At 42.6% G+C, this 26841-nt stretch overlaps 2 protein-coding genes across 2 annotated transcripts in view; one reads left to right on the forward strand and one right to left on the reverse strand.

Moving 5' to 3' along the window:
- The first annotated feature begins 127 nt into the window (after window positions 1–127).
- COQ6 (coenzyme Q6, monooxygenase) lies at window positions 128–13801 on the forward strand. The gene is made up of 12 exons (XM_052646276.1): window positions 128–320; window positions 6138–6272; window positions 7588–7646; window positions 7952–8075; window positions 10127–10257; window positions 10954–11061; window positions 11152–11214; window positions 11411–11518; window positions 12488–12690; window positions 12766–12881; window positions 13050–13216; window positions 13651–13801. The coding sequence occupies exons 1-12, from the start codon at window positions 155–157 to the stop codon at window positions 13678–13680; spliced, it is 1410 nt and encodes a 469-aa protein (XP_052502236.1). The 5' UTR covers window positions 128–154; the 3' UTR covers window positions 13681–13801.
- A 3698-nt stretch (window positions 13802–17499) lies between these two features.
- ENTPD5 (ectonucleoside triphosphate diphosphohydrolase 5 (inactive)) overlaps window positions 17500–26841 on the reverse strand; it is a 31265-nt gene continuing 21923 nt past the window's right edge. Inside the window, exons 7-18 of the mRNA XM_052646277.1 lie at window positions 26146–26289; window positions 25870–25945; window positions 25571–25606; window positions 25155–25243; window positions 24768–24847; window positions 24005–24066; window positions 22958–23063; window positions 22541–22551; window positions 22135–22275; window positions 21346–21402; window positions 20521–20636; window positions 17500–17723 (exon numbers count right to left, since the gene is read on the reverse strand). Coding sequence (XP_052502237.1) covers window positions 17637–17723; window positions 20521–20636; window positions 21346–21402; window positions 22135–22275; window positions 22541–22551; window positions 22958–23063; window positions 24005–24066; window positions 24768–24847; window positions 25155–25243; window positions 25571–25606; window positions 25870–25945; window positions 26146–26289 — 1005 coding nt within the window. The 3' untranslated portion in view covers window positions 17500–17636. The remainder of the gene's footprint in view (window positions 17724–20520; window positions 20637–21345; window positions 21403–22134; window positions 22276–22540; window positions 22552–22957; window positions 23064–24004; window positions 24067–24767; window positions 24848–25154; window positions 25244–25570; window positions 25607–25869; window positions 25946–26145; window positions 26290–26841) is intronic.

Raw genomic sequence — 26841 nt, forward strand, 5'->3', positions numbered from 1 at the left:
TTTCTGATTGGCCTAGTCTCTTCGTAATTTATACTTCCGGTTTTAAGATCGTCGCTCTAGCGGCCGGTGATTGGACGGCTCGTCTCCGGAAGTGCTGCCTTAGGCGGTCCTGTTGAGTTCAGTTCAGTCGTCGGATAAGGCGCAGGTCAGCGCCATGGCGGCCCAGCTGGCTAGGGTCCGGTGGGGCGCTGTCTTTGCCGCTGCCCAGAAGGGCCCGCGGGTCTCTTGCTGGAGGTGGGCTGGCGCCTCGGCGGACAACGTGTACGATGTGGTGGTGTCAGGGGGAGGCCTGGTAGGCGCCGCTATGGCTTGTGCCTTAGGTAAGCGCATCTCCAGGCCGGTATTTGCGGGGAGCGAGGCCGTGAAGGAACGATGAGGAGTGTGGGAGCCTTGGCACTGTTTGCCCAAAGCCTGAGTCTTGCACATCTTGTGGTCCATTCCCTGCCCAGAGGAACCCCAGGACCCCAGGGGCAAATGTTTGTTCCTTCAGAATTCCGAAGGGTCAAAACAGGGAGGGACCGTAAGAGTCCTTCCAACACGTGGGGACACAGACCCGCCCAGGGTTATTTCGGTCTGGACACCGAAGTCGTCCGGCAGTTGTCTACTGAGCTAGGTTAGGCGGTTTTCTTGTTGATGTTTTTTAGACCGCTTCATTGAGATATAGTTTGCATACCGTAAACTTCACCCACTTAAAAGCATATAATGTAATGATTTGAGTTTATTCGTAGAGCTGTGCAGCCATCGCCACAATGAATCTTAGAACATTTTTATCACCCCCCCCCCCCCCGCCCACAAAATAAACGCGAACCCGTTAGTAGTCACTGCCCATGCAGCCCGCCCTTTCCCCCAACTCCTCCAGCCTAGTACCCTAGGCAACCAGTCATGTACTTTTTCATCTCTATAGATTGGCTTTTTCAGGACTTTTTCATATACGTGAAATCTGCTTAATGTTTTCAGGAATCATCCAGGTTGCAGCATATGCCAGTGTGTGCGTGCTCAGTCGCCTCCTAGTCTTTGCGACCCCATGTACTGTCGCCTGCTAGGCTCCTTTGTCCCCGGGATTTTCCTGGCAAGAATACTGGAGTGGGTCGCCATGCCCTCCTCCATCGGATCTTCCCAACCCAGGGATAAATCGAACCCGAGTCTCCTGCATTGCAGGCGGATTCTTTGCCGCTGAGCCACGGGGGGCGGGGGGGCGGGGTGGGGGGGAGCCCAGCCAGTACTTTGTTTCTTTTTATTGCCAAATAGTAAATAATATTTTTGGTGGCTATACATAGCATATTTTGTTTATTCATTCACCAAGTGATAGACATTTGAGTCGTTTTCACTTTGGAGCTATAACAAATAATGCTACTAATCATTTCTTGTACATGCTTTTGTTTGTGTAAACATGTATTTTTGGTTATCTTGGATATAATCTTAGAAGTGGATTTTCTGGGTCATTTGGTAAACTCTGCTTAAGGTTTTGAAGAACTACCGGTGTTCTAGAGTGGCTGCACCATTTTACATTCCCACCAGCAATAAATGAGAGGTCTCATTTCTCCACATCCTGGACAGCACTGTATTGTCTTTTTGTTACTAGTTATAATAGTGAGTGTGAGGTAACATCTCCTGGTTTTGATTTGTATTTCCCTAATGACTAATGATGACTATTCTTTCATGTGTTTATTGGTTATTTGTGTATCTTCTTTGGAGAAATGTCTGTTCAGAACCTTTGCCCATTTCTAAATTGGATTATTTGTCTTTTTATTATTGAGTTGTGTTTTTTATATTGGATTGGCCAAAAAGTTCGTTTAGGGTTTTCCATAACATGTTATGGAAAAACCTGAATGATTCTTTTGGCCAAGGCAGTATATTCTGGGTACAAGTCCCTTATCAGATAAATGATTTGCAGATGTATTCTCCCATTTTGTGAATTGTTTTCTCACTTTCTTGATGGTGTCCTAGGAAGCACAGAAGTTTTTAATTTTGATGAAGTCCAGCTTATCAGCCTCTTATCACTTGTACTTTTGGTATCATGTCTAAGCATTCATTATCTAACCTCCAATCAGGAAGATTCGCTCCTGTGTTTTCTTCTAAGAGTTTTATAGTTTAAGTTGTTACCTTTCAGCCTGTGATCTACTTTGAGTCCAACTTTTGCTTTTCCACGTTTAATTTAGACTGCTCTTAACCTTGTGAAGTAGATATTTTCATCTTTTATATGAAGAAACTTGCTTAGCAAGGTTAGCTAATGACCGAAGTCTCACACCAGGCAGAGACAGAATTTGAACCTAGGCCAACAAATTCTTTTGCTTTTAACAATTGTACAATGACTTTCAGAAACTGGATTTGAGTTTTCTGGCTTCCATGGTGGCTCAGATGGTAAAGAAACTGCCTGCAATGTAGCAGACCTGGGCTTGATTCCTAAGTTGGGAAGATCCCCTGGAGAAGGAAATGGCAACCCACTTAAGTATTCTTGCCTGGAGAATCCCATTGACAGAGGAGCCTGGTGGGCTACAGTCCATGGGGTCATAAGAGTCAGACACGACTTAGTGACTAAACCACCACCACCAGTATTCTTGCCTAGAGAATTCATGGATAGAGGAGCCTGGCAGGCTATAGTCCATGGGATCACGAAGAATCATACAGGACTGAACAGCTAACACTTTCATTTTTCAATAATGAGAAAGTCTTTGTTGATTTCAGTGTGGGCTGATAGTCACATTTTCCCTAGGAAGTAGGGAAGTTTCCTCTTCTAGGCGACTGGTGGCAAACAGTGCTTTATATAAGCTAATGGGCTTGAGTCTCAAAATCATTTTGTAAAATACAGTTATCAGCACTTGCTATAGGCATCTTTTAAAAGTATCTTGCGTATACTATTTTTCCTCTGTGTCAAGCAGCTTGTGGAATCTTAGATCCCGACCAAAGGTTGAAACCTGGGCCTGGCAGTGAGAGCACCAAGTCCTAACTATTGGACTGCCAGGGGATTCCCTATATTCCCACAGTTTGAGAACAAGAAACAGAGGAGAGCTTAATTGTCTTGTAGTGACTTTACCTCTTAACTGTTTATACAATTTTCTATGATATGTACTTGAAAAGTTTTTTAGTCTTACTGAGTTTTTGCTAATTTCATTAATATTTGGTGGTGTGCTATTTTCTTTGTTTAGCTTTTTTTTCCTTCCTGTTTTGTTCTCTTTCTCACCCCATTTGCCCCATCCCAAGGATGGAAAGTTTTTACAAGCATAGAGAATTCTGTATTGTAATTGTTCATTTTTCTGTTTTTTTTTCATAGAAGTATAAATTCCTTAATTCAAGGCTGACTTTAAGCAGATACTTGCAAAACAATTCTCTGTGTAAGTTTATGAAAGAGAGGTCATAGGCTGAGTACACCAGGTTATGAGTCGCTGCCTCTAAGTAAGTCAAACCTGCCAAGTGTAGGTTTTCCCTAAAAAATTCACACATCAGCTAATTTCTTGTTTTGAAAGCTCAGAGAAAATAGTGAATGTTAAAACATGAAAATTGAAGCTTGGTGGGAGATTTGTAAGTCTTTGGTACAATTTATTCAGTGAGCAAGCCTCTACTTTTTTCATATAAGATATAAACAGAGTAAGGAGACTCTGTCCTTGGGCAGGTCCTGCTGAGTCAAGTAAACAACCTGCTTGAGATTTTGTGCTTGCTAGTGTCTCCCCTTGATCATCATGGCCTGTATTCCCAAAAGTATTCTTTGCTAATAGTTTATATGGTGATCAGCTTTTACATTTTGACATCCACTTAATCTTGGATAGCTGCTTTAAAAATGAAAATTGTCCGTGGCCTCTTCACATTTCCCTATAGACCAGTTTATGTTTTCCTTGATTCTTTTCTTCTTTAAACTCACATTAGTTTATGTTTTAGGCTTGAAATGTCTATTTCCCTCTCAGCATTGTTACTTGTAAATGATATTCTCCAGTAATTTTTTTCCAAGAGAGTTTCCTAAAACAATGATATTAAATAGCTAAAAATAAAATACTGAAAAATAAAGTATTGACCCTGACTACTTTATGTGCTTGGAGATCTATTTTTTTTTTTGACCAAAGGAAATTTATAAAGTACATAATGTTATGTATGCATTTGTAGGTGATGAAAGCTAGAAACTGTGAGAGCTAGGATTAAAATCCAGAGTTTCTGATTTTCATTTCCAGTCCAATGATTGTTTTAAATAAGAAGGAAACTTCCTTTAAAGGAAGTTAAATGATGAAGTGACAGGTCTCTCTCTATATGAGATTGCATGTGTTTAAATCCTCGGTCTTGTCTCTAATTCTGTCTGGGTAGAACTGTATAAATTACAATTTCTGTACATTGATTTTTCTCATCTCTAAAATTAGGACAGAATAGCTTTTTATTCTTCATAAAATTTTAGTATGGATTATATCAGAAGATACTATAGTAAACTATATGCACTAGGCATATAGGAGTTAGTAAACATTAGCAGTGATGATAATGATAATAGTGATTCTATGGAACTTTGCTTTTAGATATGCAGGAAAAAGTAAACTATTAATATAATAATCTTGATAGTCATAAAAGTGACAAATTACTATGGCACTAGGTTGTCATTTGATAAAACTAACTTGGATTCTTTATAGAATGAAATGATTTCAAGGTTAAAATTTAGATATTCACCTATAATTCATAATTTCATTTAATTCAATCAATAGCTAAGTTATATATGTTTGTGCTTTAACATAAACATTATAGAGGCTAAATGATATTATAGCCTAAAATACGTATTATTATTATTTTTTTCTATTTCTGTTCCCCTGGACAAGTATGGGATGGAAATCTGACTCTTCCTAAATGTTTCTTGGTCTGTCATTGAACAAAAATGTCTGTTAAGACATTGAGTATCTCTTTGTGGGTTGAGGAGATAACAGCATATACTACTGGGACATTATTGCAATAAGAAAAGAATTCCTAGCCCCCAAGGAGTTTAGAATCCAGCAAAGGGGAACGATCTGTAAATAACGAACAGAAGGAAGATTGAAATGAAAGCTACCCTAGAGGAACAAGGAACTGACCTCTCCTGGGGGCGGAGGTGTGCGGGCACGGTATGAAGAACACTGCTGTGGAGGCGAGGCTTCAGCGAGTAGGCTCCACAGGAAGCAGGGGGCTGGGGCTTTCAGTGCGGGAGCGGCTACTGTTAGGTCAAGGCCAGAGAAGTGATGGACCGGAAATCACCCGCTCTGCTGAGGGTGGCCAAGGCCGGGGCTCCCATCCTTCAGAGCAGAACCGCTGCCGCACGGCAGGGGGCGCCATGCTGAGCTGATGGGTTCAGCGCTACTCACTTCCTTTCCCACTGGAGCTGCCCTTGATTTTCACCCTTTCTTTGTTGTATGTTACAATAGCGCCTTTTTTTGTCATTTACATTCCAGAATAAAAAGAGGGGTCAAGGTTTGTGGGGTTTCCCTGACCATTACTAAGTAAAACCTGCAGTGTTTCTTCTCTCTGGTAATTCCATCACAGGTGTTTTCTCCTTTCTTGGTAGTGGCAGCTCACTGTTTTATCTTTTTCCCCGCACCTTTTTCTGAGACACTGTGGAGGGTCTTGTGTCTGTGCTAGTCACCCAGTACCAAAGTCTCCAAGCCCTCTTTTTACTTCACTATACAGATGTTTTAGGACCAGAGTTTTTGGCACCACTGGTGTATTTTCTTGGCTCTCTTTTCTTTTATAAGCTCTTTTATTTTTGACTTAATCTTGAGACCACAGTGAATTTTGTTTGTTAGCTTTATTCTTCTGTTGAACAGGATTTTTAATTTTTAGTGACTTAATACTTTTAAGGTTGTAACTATCTGGTATCTAAATACTGCTGCCTTCCTTCTTTTTTCTTTTCTAGGGCATTCTATTCCCTTGTTACGGGTTATGCCATTATTTGCTTCTTTGCACATGGCAGGGGTTGGTCTGGAGAGTTCTTATTGCCACGAGCAGGGTGGTTTACATGACTGAAAAGGTGCTGTGTGTTACTGCTTAGGACTCCGTATGATGTTCCCTTTTTATGTGCCCTGTAAGAAATTTGTATCCTAAGCACTAAGGAATTAGTTAATATGATACTTCTCTTGGAAATGAGAGAATAAATTGATTTTTCTAAAATGATATAGCATTTTGTTTCTTTTTTTTTTTAGGACATGATATTCACTTTTGTGACAAGAAAATCCTGTTGTTAGAAGCAGGTCCAAAGAAAGTGCTGGAGAAATTGCCAGAAACTTACAGCAACAGGGTCAGCTCCATCTCCCCTGGCTCTGCAACCCTTCTCAGTAGTGAGTAGATCTTCTGTCACAGTGCCAGCCTCCTGTCTTGACTCTCCAGAATGTCCCGTAGGGCAGAGTCAGCGGGGCACCTGGCCAGGAGGGAGCTCACCGAGGTGCCTGGGAGAGGCGGGTGGGGGTGGTAAGTCTGTACGTAGCTGAAGGTCCCAAGAATTGTTCATGTGTCCACTTCCGGTCTGAGGAAGACTTCCAGCAGACATGTGGGTCCATATGGGCATCGTTTGTGATGTTGGGTCATTATAAGTTGGTGGAATTGAAACTATATGAACTAACTGTGACCCTTCACTTAGTGCCAGCATCCTCTTTATTCCCAGAGCCAGCCGTCTGTGGGGCTGGGGAGCCTGAATGCTAAATGCTTTTAGGGTGTAGGTGGATGTGTGCGTGGTTAGCACATGGTCTTCAGGTCTCTGCCAGATGTTGCTCCCTCAAGCCAGCCTATGTGGAACCATCCCATCTAAAATGAGACTCTTGCATCATTCTCTAGCCCCTTATACGGCTTTATTTTTCTTTTATGACACTTAGTACCTGATATTACGATTTTTTGTGGGAGGGTCTATCTTTCCAGCTAGAATGTCAGCTGCTGAAGGGCTGAGATTTGTGTGGTTTCCCACTTTGTGCTCAGTACCTAGAAGTGTATCTGGCACATAGTAAGTGCTCAATAAATATCTCAATGAATGAATTGCTTTGGTTCTCTAGATTTAAACAAAAAAACCATCTTTATCCAGGGAGTTTGTAACCTCAGTGGGCTTCCCTGGTGCCTCGGACAGTAAAGAATCTGCCTGCAGTAAGGGAGACCTGGGTTCAATCCTTGGGAAGATCCCCCTGAAGATGGCAGTCCACTTCATTATTCTTGCCTGGAGAATTCCATGGACAGAGGAGCCTGATGGGCTAAAGTCCACGTGGTCACAAAGAGTCAGACAGGACTGAGTGACTAACACTGTAACCTCAGTAGGTTGATTTTTGTAACACTTTTTTTTGTAACTCAGTAGGATTTTGTAACTCAGTAGGATGACTTTGTAACCTTAGTAGGATGGTGAAGAGAAAGTACAATATGGATTTAATTTCCTTTATTATTTCTCTCTTTCAATGTGATTTGACCTTGATCATGAAAGCTGGGTCTTTTTTCATGCTGCGTAATCAGAACTGGGAAACAGAGTAGCTTAGCTCCTAGCACCAAACAGGGTAGAAGTGGTGAGTATTTCTCTATTATTGAACACTGAGAACAATCGCTCACCAAGGGAGACCCAGGAGGGAGGGAGGTCCCATGAGATTGCTCTGATCTATATGTAGCTCTTTTCTCTCCTAGGTTTTGGTGCCTGGGACCACATCTGCAACATGAGATACAGAGCCTTTCGGCGAATGCAGGTGCCTCCTTTATCACTTTTGGCAAGATATCTCGGTCTGTCTTGAGTTAAAATAATGGAGTACACATTCTGCAGGTTTTCTGTAAATGTGGGAAGAATTCAGGCAGAGTTTACACTCCGTCTCAGGAAGTAGGAGGGAAGCATTCACAAGAGAATTTTCTTCTTACTGTACACGTCCTGCCAGAGGGACTGACACCTTGGGGTTGTTCTGCTTCAGTCCCTTGGGAAAGCGGTGCTCAGTTTCTGATTAGAGCAATACCTCCTTTACCCTGGGTTGTAATACATGCTTTCCCTTTGTGTTTCCAGGTGTGGGATGCCTGCTCAGAGGCCCTGATAATGTTCGATAAGGATAATTTAGATGACATGGGCTATATAGTGGAGAACGATGTCATCATGCATGCTCTCACTAAGCAGCTGGAGGCTGTGTCAGGTGAGGCCCCTGACTCTGCCATCTTCCAGTCACTCTTTGGAAGGAGAACTGGCCTGGAATTATTCTGGGACTTACTGGAAGGATCTCTCCTACAGATACTGATGTTCACCATAAAGAAGCCCTCTGAGGGTTATTTCAGGGTTGTTCTTCCTCTCTCTTTTTAAAACAGCTTTACTCAGGTATGACTTACATACCAGTAAGTGTACACCCATTCTAAGTGTACAATTCAGTGACTTTCCGTTTTTCAGAATTTGCCTCTTCTGGACATTTCATTTAAGTAGACTTATATGATGTGTATTTTTTGTGTCTGACTTCTCTCCCTGAATATATTCCTGAGATTTATTCATGTTGTAGCATGAGTCAATGCTCCAGTCTCGTGTGCATGCATCACACCTTGTTTATCCATCATCAGCTGATGGACATTGGGTTGTTTACACTTTTTAGTGGTTGTGAATACAGCTAGGGACATTTGTGTACAAGTTTTTGTGTGGATATATGGTTTATTTCTTCTGGGTGGATTCTTAGGACTAGAATTGCTGGGTCATGTAATAATTCTGTGTTTAACATTTTCATAAATTGCCAAACTTGAAAGAGGCTGCACCATGTAACTTTACTGCCAACAAATTTAAGAATTCCAATTTCTCCACCCCTTGCCAAAACGTATTCCCCTTAGCCTTTCTTTTTCTTTTTTTTTTTTAATAGCCATCCTAGTAACTGTGGTGAAGGCAGTGGCAGCCCACTCCAGTACTCTTGCCTGGAAAATCCCATGGATGGAGGAGCCTGGTAGGCTGCAGTCCATGGGGTCGGGAAGAGTTGGACCTTCCCTTTCACTTTCCACTTTCATGCATTGGAGAAGGAAATGGCAACCCACTTCAGTGTTCTTGCCTGGAGAATCCCAGGGACGGGGGAGCCTGGTGGGCTGCCGTCTGTGGGGTCGCATAGAGTCGGACATGACTGAAGTGACTTAGCAGCTTAGCAGCAGCAACTGTGAGGTGGTGTCTCGTAGGTTTGATTGTATTTACCTGATGACTAATCATGTTGAGTGTTTTTTCAGATGCTTGTTGGCTATTTGTGTATTTTTTTTGAGAAGTGTCTATGCAAAACCTTTTGCCCATTTAGAACTAGATTGTCTTTATTTTTTTAGTTATAAGGGTTCTTTGTGTAGTCTGGCTATAAATTCCCTTTATATACATATATGTGTGTATATATATATATGTTTTATAGATATTTCAGGGTTCTGGAGGGAGAAAAATTGGAAGCAACTTAAATGCTTTTTGATATGAGAGAATTGTTCATCCATGGAATGAACTTCCATGTAGTTTTAAAAGATAACTTAGATCTAACAGTCACTTAGAAACATGTCCCACAATATACTGGTGAAAAAAAGTCTGTGTTGCATGATCCCACTTGTATGTGTGTGTATGAGGGGGAATGGTGTGTGTGCATGTACAAACATAGGAAATTACCTGGAAAGCAATAGAACAAAGCTTTAACTGTAGCTATATCTGAGTGGTATGATTAAAGGTGATTCTCCCTGCCCTCCCCCCCCTTTTAAACCTTTATTTGTAGTTCAGACTTTCACACCAAGTAAAAGTAATAAACATATAATTTTTATGATCAGAAAAGTAAAATGTCTTTCGGGGGAAGGAGAACCTTATGAAATCTAGAACCTGTTTGAGCCTGTGGTATTCCCCACCCTGTTTGTCTGAAAGCACATGTGGGTTCATTTGGACACAGAGTGAAGAAGAAACTAGAGGAGCAGGAGTGGGGGAAAAAAGAGCGCCTGGTCAGGTGATAAGTCAGTGAGAGATTCTCCCCTCACACACACACTGATTCAGCCCTGTGGCCTCTGTCTTTTATTAGCTCTTAGACCATACCATTGATCACATGGGTTTTTTTTTTTTTAAGGTCTTTACCTTTCTTATTTAGGAGCCAGTGATAAGATAAAGATAAGCTGTCTTGCAACCTTGCTTTATTTAGTTATTGAGTTTTTTCCTCAGCCTGTGGGCCAACTGTCTAATGTTTTGTTTTCTCTCTTCTGACCTCCCTAGACCGAGTGACCGTTCTCTACAAGAGCAAAGCAATCAGCTATACCTGGCCTTATCCATTTTCCATGGCAGACTCCAGCCCTTGGGTTCATATTACCCTAGGTGATGGCAGAACCCTCCAGACCAAATTGTTGGTAGTTGAAGATTCTTATTTTGCCAGGGGTCTTGCATATCCGTATCTTATTAGTCTGTGGTCTCTTGTTTTAGATCTTAGCTCTAGTTGAAGTTGATTTGAGGCAAAGCTTTTGGCTATAAGGACCTGGACCCACTCAGACCAGCTCCAGTTGGGATGGCCCTATTGTAAGTGCTGCACAGGAGGCAATCTCTCAGACCACCATATATCTTGAAGTAAAGGATAGCTGGCCTTACAGGGACAGGAATCAGAGGGTCAGAAAATGAGCCCTTTCCCTACCTCTCGGGAATCCTGCAGTCACTCATCTTGCATCTCCCATTTTTTTTCTTTCTGCTCATCAGCTTCCCCTTTTACATGGCAGCCATTCTCAGCCTTATATCAGGACTCTTCAGCTCCAGTGTCTGCCTTGCTGCTTTCTAGTTCAGTATGAAGAGACTTTGGCTGAGTTTAACCTATGGCTGGCCCTTCTTGGGTCAGATGTCCAGCTGTGGTCTCTTCATTGAAGCTGGGATCACTTATGTAGGGCTTCTCCTCTAGGGCCTGGGAGTGAGGTAGGTGTGATAAAGAGTTGCCTGCCCCAGAGGGGGTTGCCAACAGTTGGAACTAGAAAAAACTTTTAGGAGGCAGGGACAACCTTCTGGAATAGTTTTGTTAATTAAGAGGTTGGCAGACTCAGCAGGCTCTTGTCTGCACACAGATTGGTGCAGACGGTCACAACTCAGGAGTGCGGCAGGCTGCGGGAATCTGGAATGTTAGCTGGAACTATGACCAATCCGCTGTTGTGGCTACTCTGCATTTATCAGAGGTAAGATCCTGAGCCTACCATCGGGAGCCCTGCTCATGCCTAACTGGGACTGGGCACTTCTGACAAGGACTTTTCTCCTGTGTGTTGTAGGCCACCGAAAATAATGTAGCTTGGCAGAGATTTCTCCCCTCTGGGCCCATTGCTCTGCTTCCGGTAAGAAGTCCTTCTGGCTTGTCTTCTTAAACATGTCAACCCTTTGCCTTTTAGAACCTCACTTCACTCAGCCTTTTGCTGGTTGCAAGGGACTATGCCCACACTAGCTTTGTTACCCCTTCTTATCGTCCCTCGTGCCTGAGAGCTCTTAGGAACCGAAGTGTCAGCCCTTGGCATTGATGTTCTTTTGACACAGCTCTCAGACACTTTGAGTTCCTTGGTTTGGTCCACATCCCATGAACATGCAGCAGAGCTGGTCAGCATGGAGGAGGAGGAGTTTGTGGATGCCATTAACTCTGCCTTTGTGAGTATCACCTGCCAATGATGCGTTGTGGGGATAGATACAGAAAGATGGTTCTGAGTAAGAAGAAAGGAATAATGAATACACTGCCCCTTTGGACTTGTACCACTTGATCTGGGTTACGTGGGGGAGAGGCTTCAGGAAAATGTAAAACCACAGAAATCGGCTCGTGTGCCCTTCTGAGGGTTGTGGGCTGCTGCTCTGCTGACTGAAACAGCTGCCTGGGTGGAAGTTACTTGGATAAGTAACTTTTTTTGAAGTGATAATACTTTGATCAATTTTAACAGAAGCCAGCAAGAACAAAAGGAACTAAATGTACTAAAGGGGCTTCCAAGATAAATGAGGACCCTTTCTGGGTCACTTAGTATATGTTCCTGGCATAAGGCCTTTGCAGTACATTCGTTCAGGAAGTTATGAGTGCTGCTATGTAGATGGCGCTGGAGTTAGACAAGTGAGATATAGTCCCTGCTTTCAGGAAGCGCAGAGTGAGGAAGGACACAGACATGAGTTAGGGTCCAGTGTAGAGTTTGCATAGGATGCTATACTATGGAGCTTGAAGGAGAACGACAGACACAGAGGACGGTTTGGAGGTAGGTTTACAAAGCGATGGTAGCTTCTGGGTACTCCTGATGAACTAGAATTGAGGGGACAATTCTAAGCAGAGGGGAGTGTGGAATCAAGAGCATGCTGTAGAGAGAGCTGCTTTGTGGCTGGCACATGCATTTTGAGGGTTAGGAATGGTGAAAGATGAAGCTCAGAGGTAGGCAGGGGCAGCTCATGAGCAATTTGACTTGATCCTACAGCTTGTGGGGAGTGATAGGGAATTGCATTTTGCATTCATTTGAGGGGTTGCAACTTGTGGTACCACTGCCCATGGCTGTGGTTATAAAATGGTTGCCTTGTTGAATGTTTTAATTCTCCGCTGGAATCGCTGATGAACTTTCATTTTGTTTTGTGGTCGATACTACTCAGTGGAGTGATGTGAACCACACAGACTTCATCGACTCAGCTGGCTCCATGCTGCAGTCCGCGGTTGCCTTTCTGAAGCCCACTAGAGTCTCAGCTCGCCAGCTGCCCCCCAGTGTAGCCAGGGTGGACGCCAAAAGCCGAGTCCTGTTTCCTCTTGGGTTGGGACATGCTGCCGAGTACGTCCGGCCTCGGCTGGCCCTCATTGGGTAAGACGGTAACAACAGAGCCGCTCCCTTTTCCCTCTGGCTGGAGGCCACACCTGAACTCTGCTCTATTCTTAGGGATGCAGCCCACAGGGTCCATCCACTTGCAGGGCAAGGTGTCAACATGGGCTTTGGGGATATCTCCAGCTTGCTTCATCACCTCAGTACTGCAGCCTTCAATGGCAAAGACTTAGGTAAGGATTCAGTGTACCTTGGAGAAGTATCCCAAGCTCATATAATATGGGAAGATCACGAAAATGGCTCCTCAGGAGCCAGATATAGTGGGCATAAATGCATCTGGTTTGCTAGGAAAGAAAACAGTACTACAGAATTAGGGAGGTAACCTTGCCTTTTCCCTCCAGGCTCCATGAGCCACCTCACAAGTTATGAAACAGACAGACAGCGTCACAACACTGCTCTTCTGGCTGCTACGGACCTACTGAAAAGGCTCTATTCCACCAGGGCTACCCTTCTCGTGCTGCTCAGGACCTGGGGCTTGCAGGCTACAAATGCAATGTCTCCACTCAAAGTAAGAGAGCTCTCCCAGATCTCCAAGAATCTTGCTCACTGAGGAATGACTCGGCCAATGACTCTTTAATTTCTTTGAATTAATTTTCTTGGCTATTAAATTATCATCTTTATCTGAATACCTTCCCCAGTGGTTATGAGCAGAAATGTCCCTGCTGCGCTTTTAGGTATTAGCCCACATGCAAGCAGTAACTTGATATAAAATAGTGAATAGGGGTTCTTAAAGATGCTTAAACTCCTTTTGCTGCTGTCCAGCTTCTTTCCTGAGAAACCTCCATTAAAAGTTACTTTGGAGGGACTTGGAAGGAGAATCTATCTGGAACTTTCACTAATTTTTGCTTCAATCACTTTAAATATTTTAAAGTATTATCTTCACCTGCCTTCATACGTTAAAATGTCAAGAGTATCACTCACTTGATTTCATTTTATCTCTAGGAACAGATTATGGCCTTTGCAAACAAATGAATACTCTTCTTCTGGAGATTATGTTGATGAAAAATGAATATCGAACATCTTTTTCCAAGACCATAACATCATTTCAAAATTTAATAAATTTACATTAGAATTCTTCTGTCTCTTTTTCTCCTCTGCTTAATGAACTTTTGGAGCCCAAATAATGAGTGATAATTTATGGTGAGGAGGGCATATCAACCAAGCCAAGGGAAAAAAACCAAAGGAAGACTATGACTTGGTTGAAAAGAAATTTTTATTAAAACAAAAATTGCTAAGGTGCCGTCTCATTCATTTTCACTTGTTAACAGTTTTTTTGAAAAAGAAGATTTATACAACTTTTAAAAAATGCTGGTTGTAAATTTATAGTTTTTTTTTTGATAAAGAGAATTAGAAAGTCAATTGATACATTTTTGTTAGAACTGCTATTTTAAAATTAATAATGCTAGAATGCAGAATAAGACAAATTGCTTTAACCTTTATTATAGGTATATTAGACTTTCTTGAAACCAAATTTTAAAATGCTAGTTATTACTTCCTTATCACAGCACCATTTTTCATCAATGGCTCCTCTGTGGGACACCACTGTATTCTGTCATAAAACAATAAATAATTTCATTGCACAGGTTAAAAGACCTCAGGAACCAGGTCAAAAGAAAAGAATCTGATTAGCAGCAGAATTTGTTCACGTTTGATTGCAGACTGCTGGCAGACCTGGGCGTGGGGTGGGTGGCTTTACTCTGCAGTTTTGAAGTGCCTACCTCACAGTACCCAAGATGCCTATTGAAGAGATTTATGGATCCTTTGGATTTGTATGCCATAAAGAATATCTTGCCCAGAAGTCTGATTTGAAGATGAAAGGAGAAGATAACAGTCTGCTTTTGACCCAAGGTAAGCTTTTCTTGGGAAATATTTTTGAAGGAGTGGGAAATGTGTTACCACAGGGGAGCTTTTCAGGTAAATGTAGAAAATTTATAAGATCCTAGAGTAAAAACGTGAATGTTGCAAGTCTTCCTGGAATCTCAGGAAAAATGTGCCCAGAATGAAAGATGGCAGCTCTGGGAAAAGCTGGGTGACTACTGGCAAAGTCCAGAAAGGTCACTGTAGGGAAAAAAGGTCATCTTTCATAAGAAAATGGAAAGGTAAAAAGAACATGGACTCTACAAAAGTACACAAACAAAATCAGGCAAGACATGAATTTTAAGGCACACCTTGCAAGGACCTCCATGACCCACAGAGGATGTTTTGATGAAAACACACACAACATCCACTATGTGGCAGGCCTTGTCCTAAATATTTGAAATATATAACATATTTACAGAAAGGAAACCTAATCACCAATAGTAGACCCTGTAGGACCTCTTAGTAAGAGGCCCCAAAAGTATACTAGCAGCAGAAAGAATATAGACAAACTTTTGTAAGAAATAAAAATTCTCATTCTAAATTGTTCTTATAGTGGATAAACTGGTTAATTCTCCAGATGTTCTAATCAAGATTATCAGAAAATATGTAGCTGCATTTCTGGAGTTATAATGCATCTGCCCAAGAGTTCTGAAAGTATTTGGGATGACTAAAGGAGTCAGCTGAACAACGTGTGGCCTTTATAAAAAATGTTTCAGAGATAAACTGTGGTGATAAAAGACCAGGAAATCTTACTTCTCTGAACCCATCAAGCTGGAGGAGTCTTTACTGAACACAGCTTATCTCTTGGGAAAACATGGTTTCTAATGGGAAACGGTCTCCCCCAGTAAAGTTTATGGGATTTCAGTTCTCAAACCAGGAACTGAACCTGGGCCCTCACCAGTGAGCATGGAGTCCTAACCACTGGACCACCAGGGGATTCCCTGTCCCTAATCTTGAAGAACATTTAATGTATGAAGACTGGTTCTAATGGCCTTCTCTTTGGACAAAGATGGGAAGGTCCAGAGGTCAAGTAGTATGTTAAAGAGAATGTAAGGGATTTAGGAGGTGTTTTCTTCAAAACACCAAGACTATGAAAGTGAAAGTGAAGTCATATCTGACTCTGTGACCCCATGGACCGTAGCCTATCAGGCTCCTCTATCCATGGAATTTTCCAGGCAAGAGTACTGGAGTGGGTTGCCACTTCCTTCTCCAGGGGATCTTCCCGACCTAGGGGAACCCAGGTCTCCTGCTTTGTAGGCAGGCACTTTACCATCTGAGCCACCAGGGAAGCCCCAAAAGACTGTGGAAGGAGGGATTAGAGCAGAAGTGACTATGGAGGAGGGATTTTTTTTTAACATCAGTGCAGTCCCAAAATGGAATGAGTTGTCTGGAAACATGCCTAAACAGAAACAGTGATAACGAGTTAGAAGCATTAAGGGACTGCAATGGATAGAAGACTGGATTACATTTTTTAGCTGTTTCCAACTCTAAAGATTCTATTATTTCATTCTGTTTTAGCATTTTTGGAAGAAGGAATAGGTATAAAGGTGACCTCAGTATAATTAAACATTAGTGTGAAGAATGCAAAAATGCCACATAGAATTGAAAAAACAAATTTGGGGGGATAAGTATATAGAAATTTGCCTAGTTATTTGCACATATCAGATATTAAATATTTCTTGACTCAATGGACTATCTTTAAAAATAAGGTTCCCCAGGAACTGGTGTGAGGGCCGAGTATATTTATGTGAAAAAGCTGAGTCTACTGTGGAAGCTACAAGTGTGTAGAGATACCATTCTGCTGGAAGGCAGCTGGAGGTAAAGAGCCAGACTACAGGAAGATCTTCCAAGTCCAAGAACAATCAAGTGGGCAGACAAGCAAATGCTGGTCATGTGGGAGAGAACAAGATAATGGACTTTAGGGGAAATAATTCACAAAATCAGATGCTGAATATTCAAAGTGAGCATCAACTATATGGAAGTGGGCCAAGATGGCCAACCAAGTCAAATGTATCACCAGGAAGGGTATCAGAAACCCTGGGACTAGACAGCTATGTAGAGAATGAAATGATCAGGGGGCAGGGCAGAAAGAGACACTGCTATGAAGAGACTAAAAGGGCAAGCTGAAAGGGGCTATTACCAAAATCTAGGTCCTTGGAAAGCATACCCACAGGCCTCTTACCAGAAGCCAGGGTATAGCTGTATTAGAAATACAAAGAAATAAAATTTAAGATGACAATATAAACACAAGCGTAGGAGGAGGTATTTGCAGTGGAAACACACATACTCCTTATATAAGATTGGATATGTTCATTAATCCGAGGGTTGACTGATAAAAAGTTGATTAAAAGGTGGTCTGTACAAGGCAGCCACACCCTCCCAAAACGTGTCCCCTTAACTGGATGTCCCCCTTCTGGCCAATGAGGAGTTGCTCTCCATCCTGCTGAGATTTAGAATGGCTGCTCTCAGCTGCTGGGTTGGCGCTAACACAAAGTGGGATTGTGTAACTTCAGATATGGTGTTTTTCTCTGAATTACACATGGAAAGCAAAACCTTTTTCTTTAAGGGCAGGTAAGTGGAAGTAAAGGTGGGACAGGGCAAAGTGTAGGAAAAATACCAGTGTCAAAAGGTCATGGGACTGTCATCAGTTTAACATCTAAGAGGATAATTAAAATGTTCAAAGGGATGAGGCACTAAAAGGGCTGAAATGAGATTTTTCTTTGGTTGCCACGGTTCCATCCCTGGGTTCCCCAAGGTTAAGTTCCAAAGCTGTTACTTTTGGCTCTCTGATACACAAGGAACCTCAAAGATTTAGATTCTGGTACCAGCTGTGCATGAAGAGTGGTTAGGAAACAGTTCACATTTGATGTGTAAAATTAATTAAACCCAAATCTCTAGACCCAAGGGCAAGACGTGTTTACAAAAGCCCGTTCCTCTTGATGAAATCAGCTGCTGGGCTTCAGTCCAGGTGGCCCCTAGACTAGCTCAGAACACAACAGAATCCTCTCCTCTCTTGTTCTCCCTTTAAAAATGTTGGCAAATGCAGGCCTCAGAGGAATGGCATCGCCTTAGTGGGAGATGCCCAGAGACTGCAGCAGGTGAAAGGTGGCCCCCAAGGCCCAGCCGGTCTCGATGTTGTTCACTTTCTTCGTGAGCTGTTGGGAAGGAGAAAAAGTCTTCACATTTTTATTCCATTTTCAACTCTAGCAAGTATAACAAGCAGATAATATCTTCCCAGATCATCTACATGGCTAAACCAAGGCAGCAGTGGGAGTAGCCAGTCTCTGGAGGCTTCTCCCAACACTCCCTGCAAGCTCCCCCCCGCTACTGCCTAGCGCCCCTACGCCTGCCCATCTGATCCCTGAATCTTCTGGCCCAGGAAGTGGTCTCAACTCAGGACATCTGAAAAGGACCTTTTACATAGGCTTCTGAACTCTCCCTAGTCCTGAAACTAAATATATAGCAGGTGTTAGTAGATTAAGGGGTAGGAAAGAACATACTAAGCTTCTCAATTCATACTTTGTAATTAACCTCCTCCTCTTAAGCACTCGTTAATAACCAACCAAGGGATTTTAGGCATTCTAGGCCAGATTGTGCTTCAGTTGGTTCCGTGACTTTGGGCAAAAGTTAATTTTCTCAATTACATAACAGGATTAGATTCAGTTCAGTTCAGTTGCTCAGTCGTATCCGACTCTTTGCGACCCCATGAATCGCAGCACGCCAGGCCTCCCTGTCCATCACCAACTCCCGGAGTTCACTCAGACTCACGTCCATCGAGTCCGTGATGCCATCCAGCCATCTCATCCTCTGTTGTCCCCTTCTCCTCCTGCCCTCAATCCCTCCCAGCATCAGATCAGCATTTATCAAATTGTTTCTTCAGAATCCTAGGGGTTCCTTAGAAGTGCTTCAAAGGAGAAAGAAGGCAGATGGTGGTGTTCCAGGCCCCCTACCTCTGCTTCAACCAGATAACTCCATTTTTATCAGTTTTACTGGAATTCTGCATAAGCTATTATAAAGATGCTATGCCCAGGTTTGCAAATCAGTGGACTGCTTTTAATCTTCTAACTTCTTATGACACAATTCTTTTGTGTTAACTAAATAAAATGAAGTCAACAGTCAATGTGCCAAAAGCTGAGAAGAATGGCATGTTAATCATTATCTTGAGATTTAGTCTGTGATACCCAAGTCACACTGGGAGTGCCCCCTAGCCCCACCACCCTGAAATGTCCCTCTGTCCTCAGGACCTCGATGCCAAAGTGAAGCGATCTCTGGAATTGGGGACTGCCCACCCCGATGCAAATTCTGCTGCCACTGAAATGAAGACGTAAAGGATGCCAGAAATGGAAATGGCAGAAAATTGTCCTTAAATGATTTGGTTACTGTTGATGCTTAAGTACAGGTAGTAGTTAACTTAGTATTGAGGGCTTAGGATGACCCCAAGCCTCCCACTGGTGTGAATTGCCTACACTAACAACATTAATAACTTACTATGTGCCAGGCACTGTACTTTATCTCCATTTTCATAACAGCCCTAAGAAACGGGTACTCTAAGGACCCCCGTGTTTTGAATGAGGAACTTAAAAGAGAGGGGAAGTAAGTCATCTAAGGCTACAGAGCTAGTAAGCTTGTAGAATCAGAGCTTGAACCCAGATCTGATGGAGAACAGAGGCATGCTTTTAACACTACACTTTACTGACTATGGGCAAGTAACTCCTTAAATGCCAATATTCTCGGCAGGTATAACACCACATTAAATCCAAATACCTTTGTACAAATAAATTTATGAAATCTGTATAACATAAGAAATGAGGCACTATAAACTGATCTGGAAATGAAGAAACAGGAAGGGGAAGTGACACAAGAGGAGGGAACTTCACAAAGTACAATCTACGTACTTGACCTTAAAATTCAAAGTTGCCTTGTGGCATAGTTGTATGTTTGTTACATCTCCTCTAATGGTCTGTATACTATTAATATTTGAGGACAAAGATTACATCTTAATCACCTTTGTAACTAAAATGTGCAATTACTAAATTATGGTATAGAATATAAAAAAATAGGGGATGGATGAAACTTACTGTTTGGAATAGATAACAAGCTACTACAGATGAAGTAAGGAAGACGAAGAGGGACCCAAAACTGAAGAGGCACTAAATATATGAGGCATACACAAAATACATACAACGTACTACGTAAGGCATTCAATACTCATGAGGTCTTAGAAAGCCACTCACTGGTGATGCCCTTTGGCAGAGGTCCGTCATGTCCTCTGCCAAACAAAATCATCAAATGGACTAATGAGTGAGCTGATGCTACTGGCCAGTGTACCTGCCCCATGCCCCTTCAAAAAGAGCAGCTTTGCCCCAGGCACCCTCTGTCCTTGTGCTCCCTTGACCAAACTTTACCTACAGTACTTGAAACCACGTTGTCAGCAGCAAAGACAGGCAGGACGTATGAACCCAGAATTCAGGAAGTACAGCACTGCTTGCACCCCATCCTGTGTGTTCCCCTTGCTTCTTACTCTGACTTTTGAAATTGATTTAATAAACCATGTGACTTGGGCATCTTAACTTGGGCCGCAAACCACTCTGCTCTATGACCTCTGGGATAGCTTGCCTGGTAATATAGAGTCGACCCTTGAACAACAGGGGGTTATAGGTGCCAACCCCTGTGTAGTCGAAAACCTGCATATAACTGTACAGTCGGGCCTCCGTATCTGTGGATGCAACGAACCACAGATTGTGTAGTACTGTAATACTTACTATTGAAAAGAATCCGTGTTATTCAGCCTGTATTATTCAAGGGTCAACTGTACTTAGAAGCTGCTACTCCATCAAGCTGATTTCCCATATTCGTGGTGCCTTGCACACTGCCTTGTCCATAGCCTGAATGAAATTATCTCAACATTCCGTGGAGTGAGAGGGCTGTTACGTGACACTGGTGTCCTCTTACCCGTAAGACGGTGCTGCTCGCAAAGCCAAAGCCGTCCTTCAACAAGGCTGTGATGTAACTGAGATCCATGCACAGGAAGGGACTGCCTGAGGTGAAGTTTTCCAGGTTATCACACACTGGCAGTGAGAGAAAGAAGAGAGTACAATGCAAGTCTGCAGCCATCTGAGAGGTGTGATTTTCTCTAAATACGGACTGAGAATAAGCACAGCAGAATCCTCATTCTTCCTCTCCCAGATGCTTGGGAGTCTCAGGGGCTTTAGAACTGTGCACTGACAGCCTCTGGAGGACCCCAGCTCATCAAGAACCTGCACATTTTTGACGTGACATCTCATATACCCAAAGGTGCGTGGGTCCTACCTAGTTCATTTGCTATGACCTAATGTTGGGGCTTAATTCAACTAAGTCCCTTATACAGTGTTAATGCTGAGACCCAGAAGACAGGGAAATACCAGTTAGTCCTATTTCACGGTCTCTGGATGAGATCAGTTATTTGCATTTACGATGGACTCCTTCAACGAAGCCTCTGCAACTATTTCTCGTATATTCTGGTGCTTAGTTTCATTACTACTGATAACACTATTTCAACTTCTTTTTAAAAAGGAAGAAAGAAATGTAGTAAGAAAAAAAGGTTTTCACTATTTGTCCAAACTCTTATATTCTCATTTTTTCTTTGCCACTTAATGCTTTTAACTGCTGGCAAAGATAGGAAACCAACCTGCTGAGTGGCTTTCTGCTGGCTGAGGTGCATCAGGTGACCTTAAGGTCACTGGGGTTGGCAGGCACAGCCTCACAGGCTTGCCTTCAGTGATTTCCACTGACACTTACCTTCCCTTGCTTTTCTCTCAAAATCTTCAACTTTTAAAACACCCCCCTTTTCATAATCTGAAATGAAACAGAATAGCAGTTGAAGTCAAAAGGCCTTCCAGGAAGCATAAGAAAATTTACCCTAGTGATATTTATAATAATGAAAAAGTAAAAAATTTCCAATATTAAAAATGAGATAAACAAACATGACATATCCCTACAATATAATCTATGCCATTTATTTTATTTATAATCTGTTATGTATGCTTAACTACAGCTAAAAAACTGGCCCATTAAAAAGAGGCCATTAAATACAGTAGAAAATAAAAAATTCATATCTCAGGCCATGACTGATCACATATATACATTCTCACAGCTAAACAAAATGTGTTACTATTATGATAAGAAAAACAGTTACAAAGCGGAGAGAGGAAACATTTTGGGGTGATGAGTATATTCATTATCTTGAATTTGGTGATGGTTTCGTGGATGTTTACACGTGTCAAAACTTACCCAATCATATACTTGAAATATGTGCGTTTTATTTTATGTCAATTATACCTCCATTAAGATGTAAAAAAAAGAAAGAAAAGACTTCATGTATACTTGTTTAGTATATACTTCATGTATACTGGTTTAGGCCACCTTCTAGCCCCAAAAGATTCTAAACCATACTCTCCCACTTGAGTGACTTGGGAGCAAAGCAAGGTGAGCAGCTCAACAAAGCATTGCAAATACTCGTTGTCCCCTCCCTTCCCCACCACAGGCTTGCCCAGCTCCCCCCTGCACTGACACCTGGCATGAACTTACCAATCATGTCTGTGTCCACGGCTCGGTCATAGTAGTAAGAGAAAGCGTAGAAGGAGCCTCTCTGGACCTCATCTGGTTGATGAAGTTTTCCTTGCACCACCCTCAGCACTTCCGCATAGCAGGGCTCAAAGCCCACCTCTCCTGTTGGGGCAAAGGTGCACAGGGGCAAGGTGGGAAAGTGAGAGGCAGGCTGCTGAGGGAGGAACACCAGGAGGACCAAGGCGCGCTGAGGCTCGGGACAAAGAGGAGCAAACTTCTGTGGCTTCATCCCTCTGGAAAACTGGTACTTGCTTCTCCACGGAGGCTCCCTCCCTAACCTGCGTTCACCAAAGAAGCCACGGCCCACCTCGAGCTGCCGCCCAGCACTGCGTTTCACGGTAGTTATGATAAGTATGCACAGGCTCACCTGCTTCTTCACTGGAAAAATTAAGTCACTCCCTTGAGTTGAACGTCTATGCCTTTTATAATACCTAAGATCAATTACTGTTTTATCGTCTCAACTCTCTAACTGAAATAGCTAAACATTAATTGAATCTGAGACAGTTTCACCCTGCTGAGGGCTGAGACCCTTAATACGTTAGATGCCAGCTAAGAGGTTTCTACTGGATCCACAACACTTGGGCAGGAAAGAGCTGCACAGAGAGTAACAGCTGCCGCGTTCACAGTCATGCTACACTACTCCTGGAGGCACACCAACATCTCCTCGGAATTAGCTCCTGCAAAAAAAAAGCTTCTCTTCTCTTGAGCTCCGGAAGAAGTTTCCCATGGGACTTTTCCAGACTTCTACTATAAACGTAATTTCAACCAGTGGAAAAAACACCACTTGCCTTCTTGATTGCCACCATACTGGTATTTCACACCCCCAAAGATCCACTCTGCTTCCAACCATCTCGGCAGACAGGCACTTCGGAAAGTGTGTCCATCAATTCCTGGAAGAAACCAGACCACAAAGTAAGAGGCAAGGGTGTGAGGGAGAGAGAGAGAGAAAGGCAAACAAGAAGCCAGTAAGGTTAAAAGGTGTTATCAAGGTGGCTGGGCCTTAAAATCATATGGAATTAGTTCCGTGACTGCATCCTATGATATGAATTCTTACTTGGGGTTCACAGATGGGTTTGGTGAACCCCCTGAAACTCCAGGCAAATTTTCATGCTTATGTCTATTTGGCAGAGGGGTTGTTGGCTTTCATCATATATTAAATCTAAAACTGATAATGGAATAAAGTTCCCTCATTTCTAAAAAAAAAGGGAAAAAATACTGGTCTACTCTTCTCATTGGTTGTTTTAAGACTTAATACACCTGAAAATGTAAACTCTGAAATGTCAAATCATCATCACAATTATAGCTTACTGTGAACCACACACCACACAGATTGAATTAAATGCAAAATCTCTTTTAAGGTGAAGAAAAGGGGCATAAGAAGTTTAGCTAATTGGCCCCAAATCACAAGACTAGTACTGAACCTGGTTCTGCCTGAACTTTTGACCCCTTTCTGCCTATGAACAGAGGAATGGAGCGGTTCGGTTATTCTATCTGTAAGTGGACTGCCGCCTGCACCTCCCACATAAAACGTAAGGGCCTGAGCGAGCTCCTGCCAGATTTGCTCCTTGAGTCTTAATTTCTGCAGATGCTTCAGCCTTCTGGCCACAGACCCCCTATACCAACAGACGTCATGCTGGAAATGGTTAATAATATATCTATAAAAATATCTGAACTCATAAATTAGAAAAGGAATTTGCCATTATACAACATATGCCTCCTACTTCAGCATAACCCCTTCTGCCACAGAATCACTGCCAAGGTAGGGAAAAGGCAAGCTGAGTACTGGTGTCGCTCTCACCACACCCGGACCAGCACAGACACCCAGACAAACCTTCTGTCTCCAGGGCTCCCAGGGTTGCTAGTCTTGCAGCTTTCAATCCAAATCCCAAGTAACTGTAAAATACAGGATTGACTAATTTCATGCTGGTCCTGAATTCTCCAGCTTAAAGCTCCTTCTTCCAAAAGTAATATGGTTTCTCCGTCTCCCTCTGGAGGGAGGAAAAACTTGTTCTCCGTGACCTATTCATCTCATGCAGACAACACACAGTAATTCCTGCACAGTTCAGATCAGGGCTGTGCAGTAAGAACTTTCCATGATTTAAAGGCCAGAGATGGTGACACTTCCTAGGGTCCCACCCTGGGAACCATCCGCAGAAAAGCTCTCATTATCTTAGCTTCTAGCCCAACTGTGATCAAATTCTGGGCTGGATTTTGAGCGTCTGAGGTCAGTTTAAAAGAAGCTGACACAGAGCTTTGGCTGAACCTTCTTTGAGTGTTCTGTCTCTAGAGAAAACTTGACCTATATTACTTTCACTTTTATATTACTTATCTTTTTTACTCTTTTACATTATTTAAAAAAATCTTGTATTACTTTTTATTTTATTACTATTACATGTTTTTAGGCCAAGAATAGAGAATCTTGGGTCCCCTGGGCTTTGGTAAGTGGCTGATAAGTGGGTTTCAGTTATCAAGCCTTCGGGGACTGGCAAAGATTTTGTAAGGCTTGTCAGTTGCAATGAAATGTGAAAATGCTTTGAAAAGTTAGGAGAATCAGACAATGCAAAATATTATTTCTCCATGTCCCTCTCCCTCACCTATGTGTATAGAGCTTATAAGTGCTGTTAAACATCTCAAAGGAAGTGAGGTAGCCCCTAGGGGTTTGTTCCAGGGTTTTCTGCAAAACAGAAAAAGCAAAAAGACTATTCAGGATCCACAGTAGTCTGAAGATGTTATCCTCAGTATCCCCTCCCTCTCCTCCCCTCCAAAATCAGAGATGAAGAAGACAGATTACACTGCTCATCTCACAAGGCTTGAGGAATCAAAGGGACTCTGAACAGTGAGAGCAAGTTCAGTCAGTCAGTAATTGACACTACTCGGCCTGCTCATGGTGGAGCGGCTGTCTAAAACGGGGCCCTTTCTTAGCACCATGAAATGTCTGCCAAGCGGGTTGGTAACCAGACCCTTGTATGTATCTGACTCACCTCGAACTGAGGCAGGAACGTGATTTGGGTGGAGGCCCCTCCCAGGTCCAGGGTCCCCACAGTCTCCTGGTTGTGGCCGTGCAGCTGACCTGTGAATGACAGTCAGCTCTGAGCATCCTGGGCAACACTCCCGTCTGCAATTTCTCTCCTACTCCTGGCATATACTGGAGGCATTCTGTAAACACTCCATGCTCCTCAGCACCTAAGGCTGCAAGCAAGGGCTAACCAGAAAGGACTCATGCTGCAGCTGAGGTCCTGAAGGCAGGTAATAAACATTAACTTCCTGTCTTTCCTCCCCATCCTCCTTTTTTTTTTAAAACGAAAGAACAATATGAAGAGAAAAGGTATTGATATTTTGCTCCCTGACCATGTGTGAAACCCAGTTAAGTTCTTAGGTAAATGTGAGAATGTGTTACCTGTCAGAAAATTCACAGTAACCCAAGCTAATATGCCTAAAAAAGGAGAGAAAGACAAAGATTACATCCAGAGCATTTTTTCCCCTCTTCCTGGGCCCCACCTTTGTTCTCTTATCTCTAAATTTTGTGTCGAAATTACACATTCCCTGCTCCCCATCTTTCCATTTCCTGCTATCCCCTTCCTCCTTGCTTATTTGTTCCTTTCTCTTCAGCACCCCTACCCTGTCTCCCCAGTGCCTTTAATCAGATATTCATTAACCCTGGCCTTCTCCCCCACCATACATCAACACCTTGCCCACCTTCATAGGATCCATCCATGATGCTAACACTGTCATCTGGTACCAGGAAAGGTGATTTCTTGAAGATCTCTTTTACCTAGCAAAAAAAGGAAAGAAATCTAGATTCCCTAAGGCAACAGAACAGATTCCAAACATATCCTATAATACTTAGAAAACCACACTCTTCATTTTCCCCAGATAAAATTTTAACAGAACTCATTCCTTTTCCCTAAGAAACTAGGTAAGCCATCATTGGTTTCTTGTAAAAACAAGCAAACAAACAAAACAACAACGTACCTCAAAGAGCAGTGCCTCAGCTTTCTCTTCTGGCAGTAAGCGCAGCCCCGCTGTTGCCTTTAGGACCACTGGCGTTCTTTTCCAGTGACTTGGAGGGATTGAGTCTTTGGCCACCTCTAAGAGCTCTTGAACAGTCTCAGCACCCTTCAAAAGAGAACATCTGGTGAACAGTGCATTTAGTGGAGCGTGTCTGCTCCCGCAGCATGCTCTGGGACAGTATCAGGAGCAAGGGGGCCAAGGGCTCCCAAGGGTTTTATAAAAAAAAAGGTGGGGGCAGACTGTGCAGAGCTGCCACACAAATGCTAGCTGCAGCTGTCATTATGCTACACCTTTTACAAGTTCTGGCACAACAGGACATATCAGGTTCATTTTTGTATTACCAGCACCGACATGCAAGGTACACATGTTCAAATTGTTTGAATCCATTATTTTAAATCCATTGTTTTTCTGAGTAAGCATCTGTTCTGACAACATACTGCCTCTTAAACATTATAGCCACAACACAATTTTACTCTCCAAATGTCAAATCAATTTCTAACAATGCAGTTGTTTTCAACAGCTCCTAATTTTCTATAGCACATTTGCCATTTCATAACGGCAAGCTGAGAAAATAAACATCCTCTTGGTTCTTCAAGTTCAAGCCATTTTTAACATCAGGTTTTCCTCTGGTTAATGATTACACTTGTGACACTGGAC

Source organism: Budorcas taxicolor, chromosome 10 (genome assembly GCF_023091745.1).
Source record: "Budorcas taxicolor isolate Tak-1 chromosome 10, Takin1.1, whole genome shotgun sequence".
NCBI lineage: Eukaryota > Metazoa > Chordata > Mammalia > Artiodactyla > Bovidae > Budorcas > Budorcas taxicolor.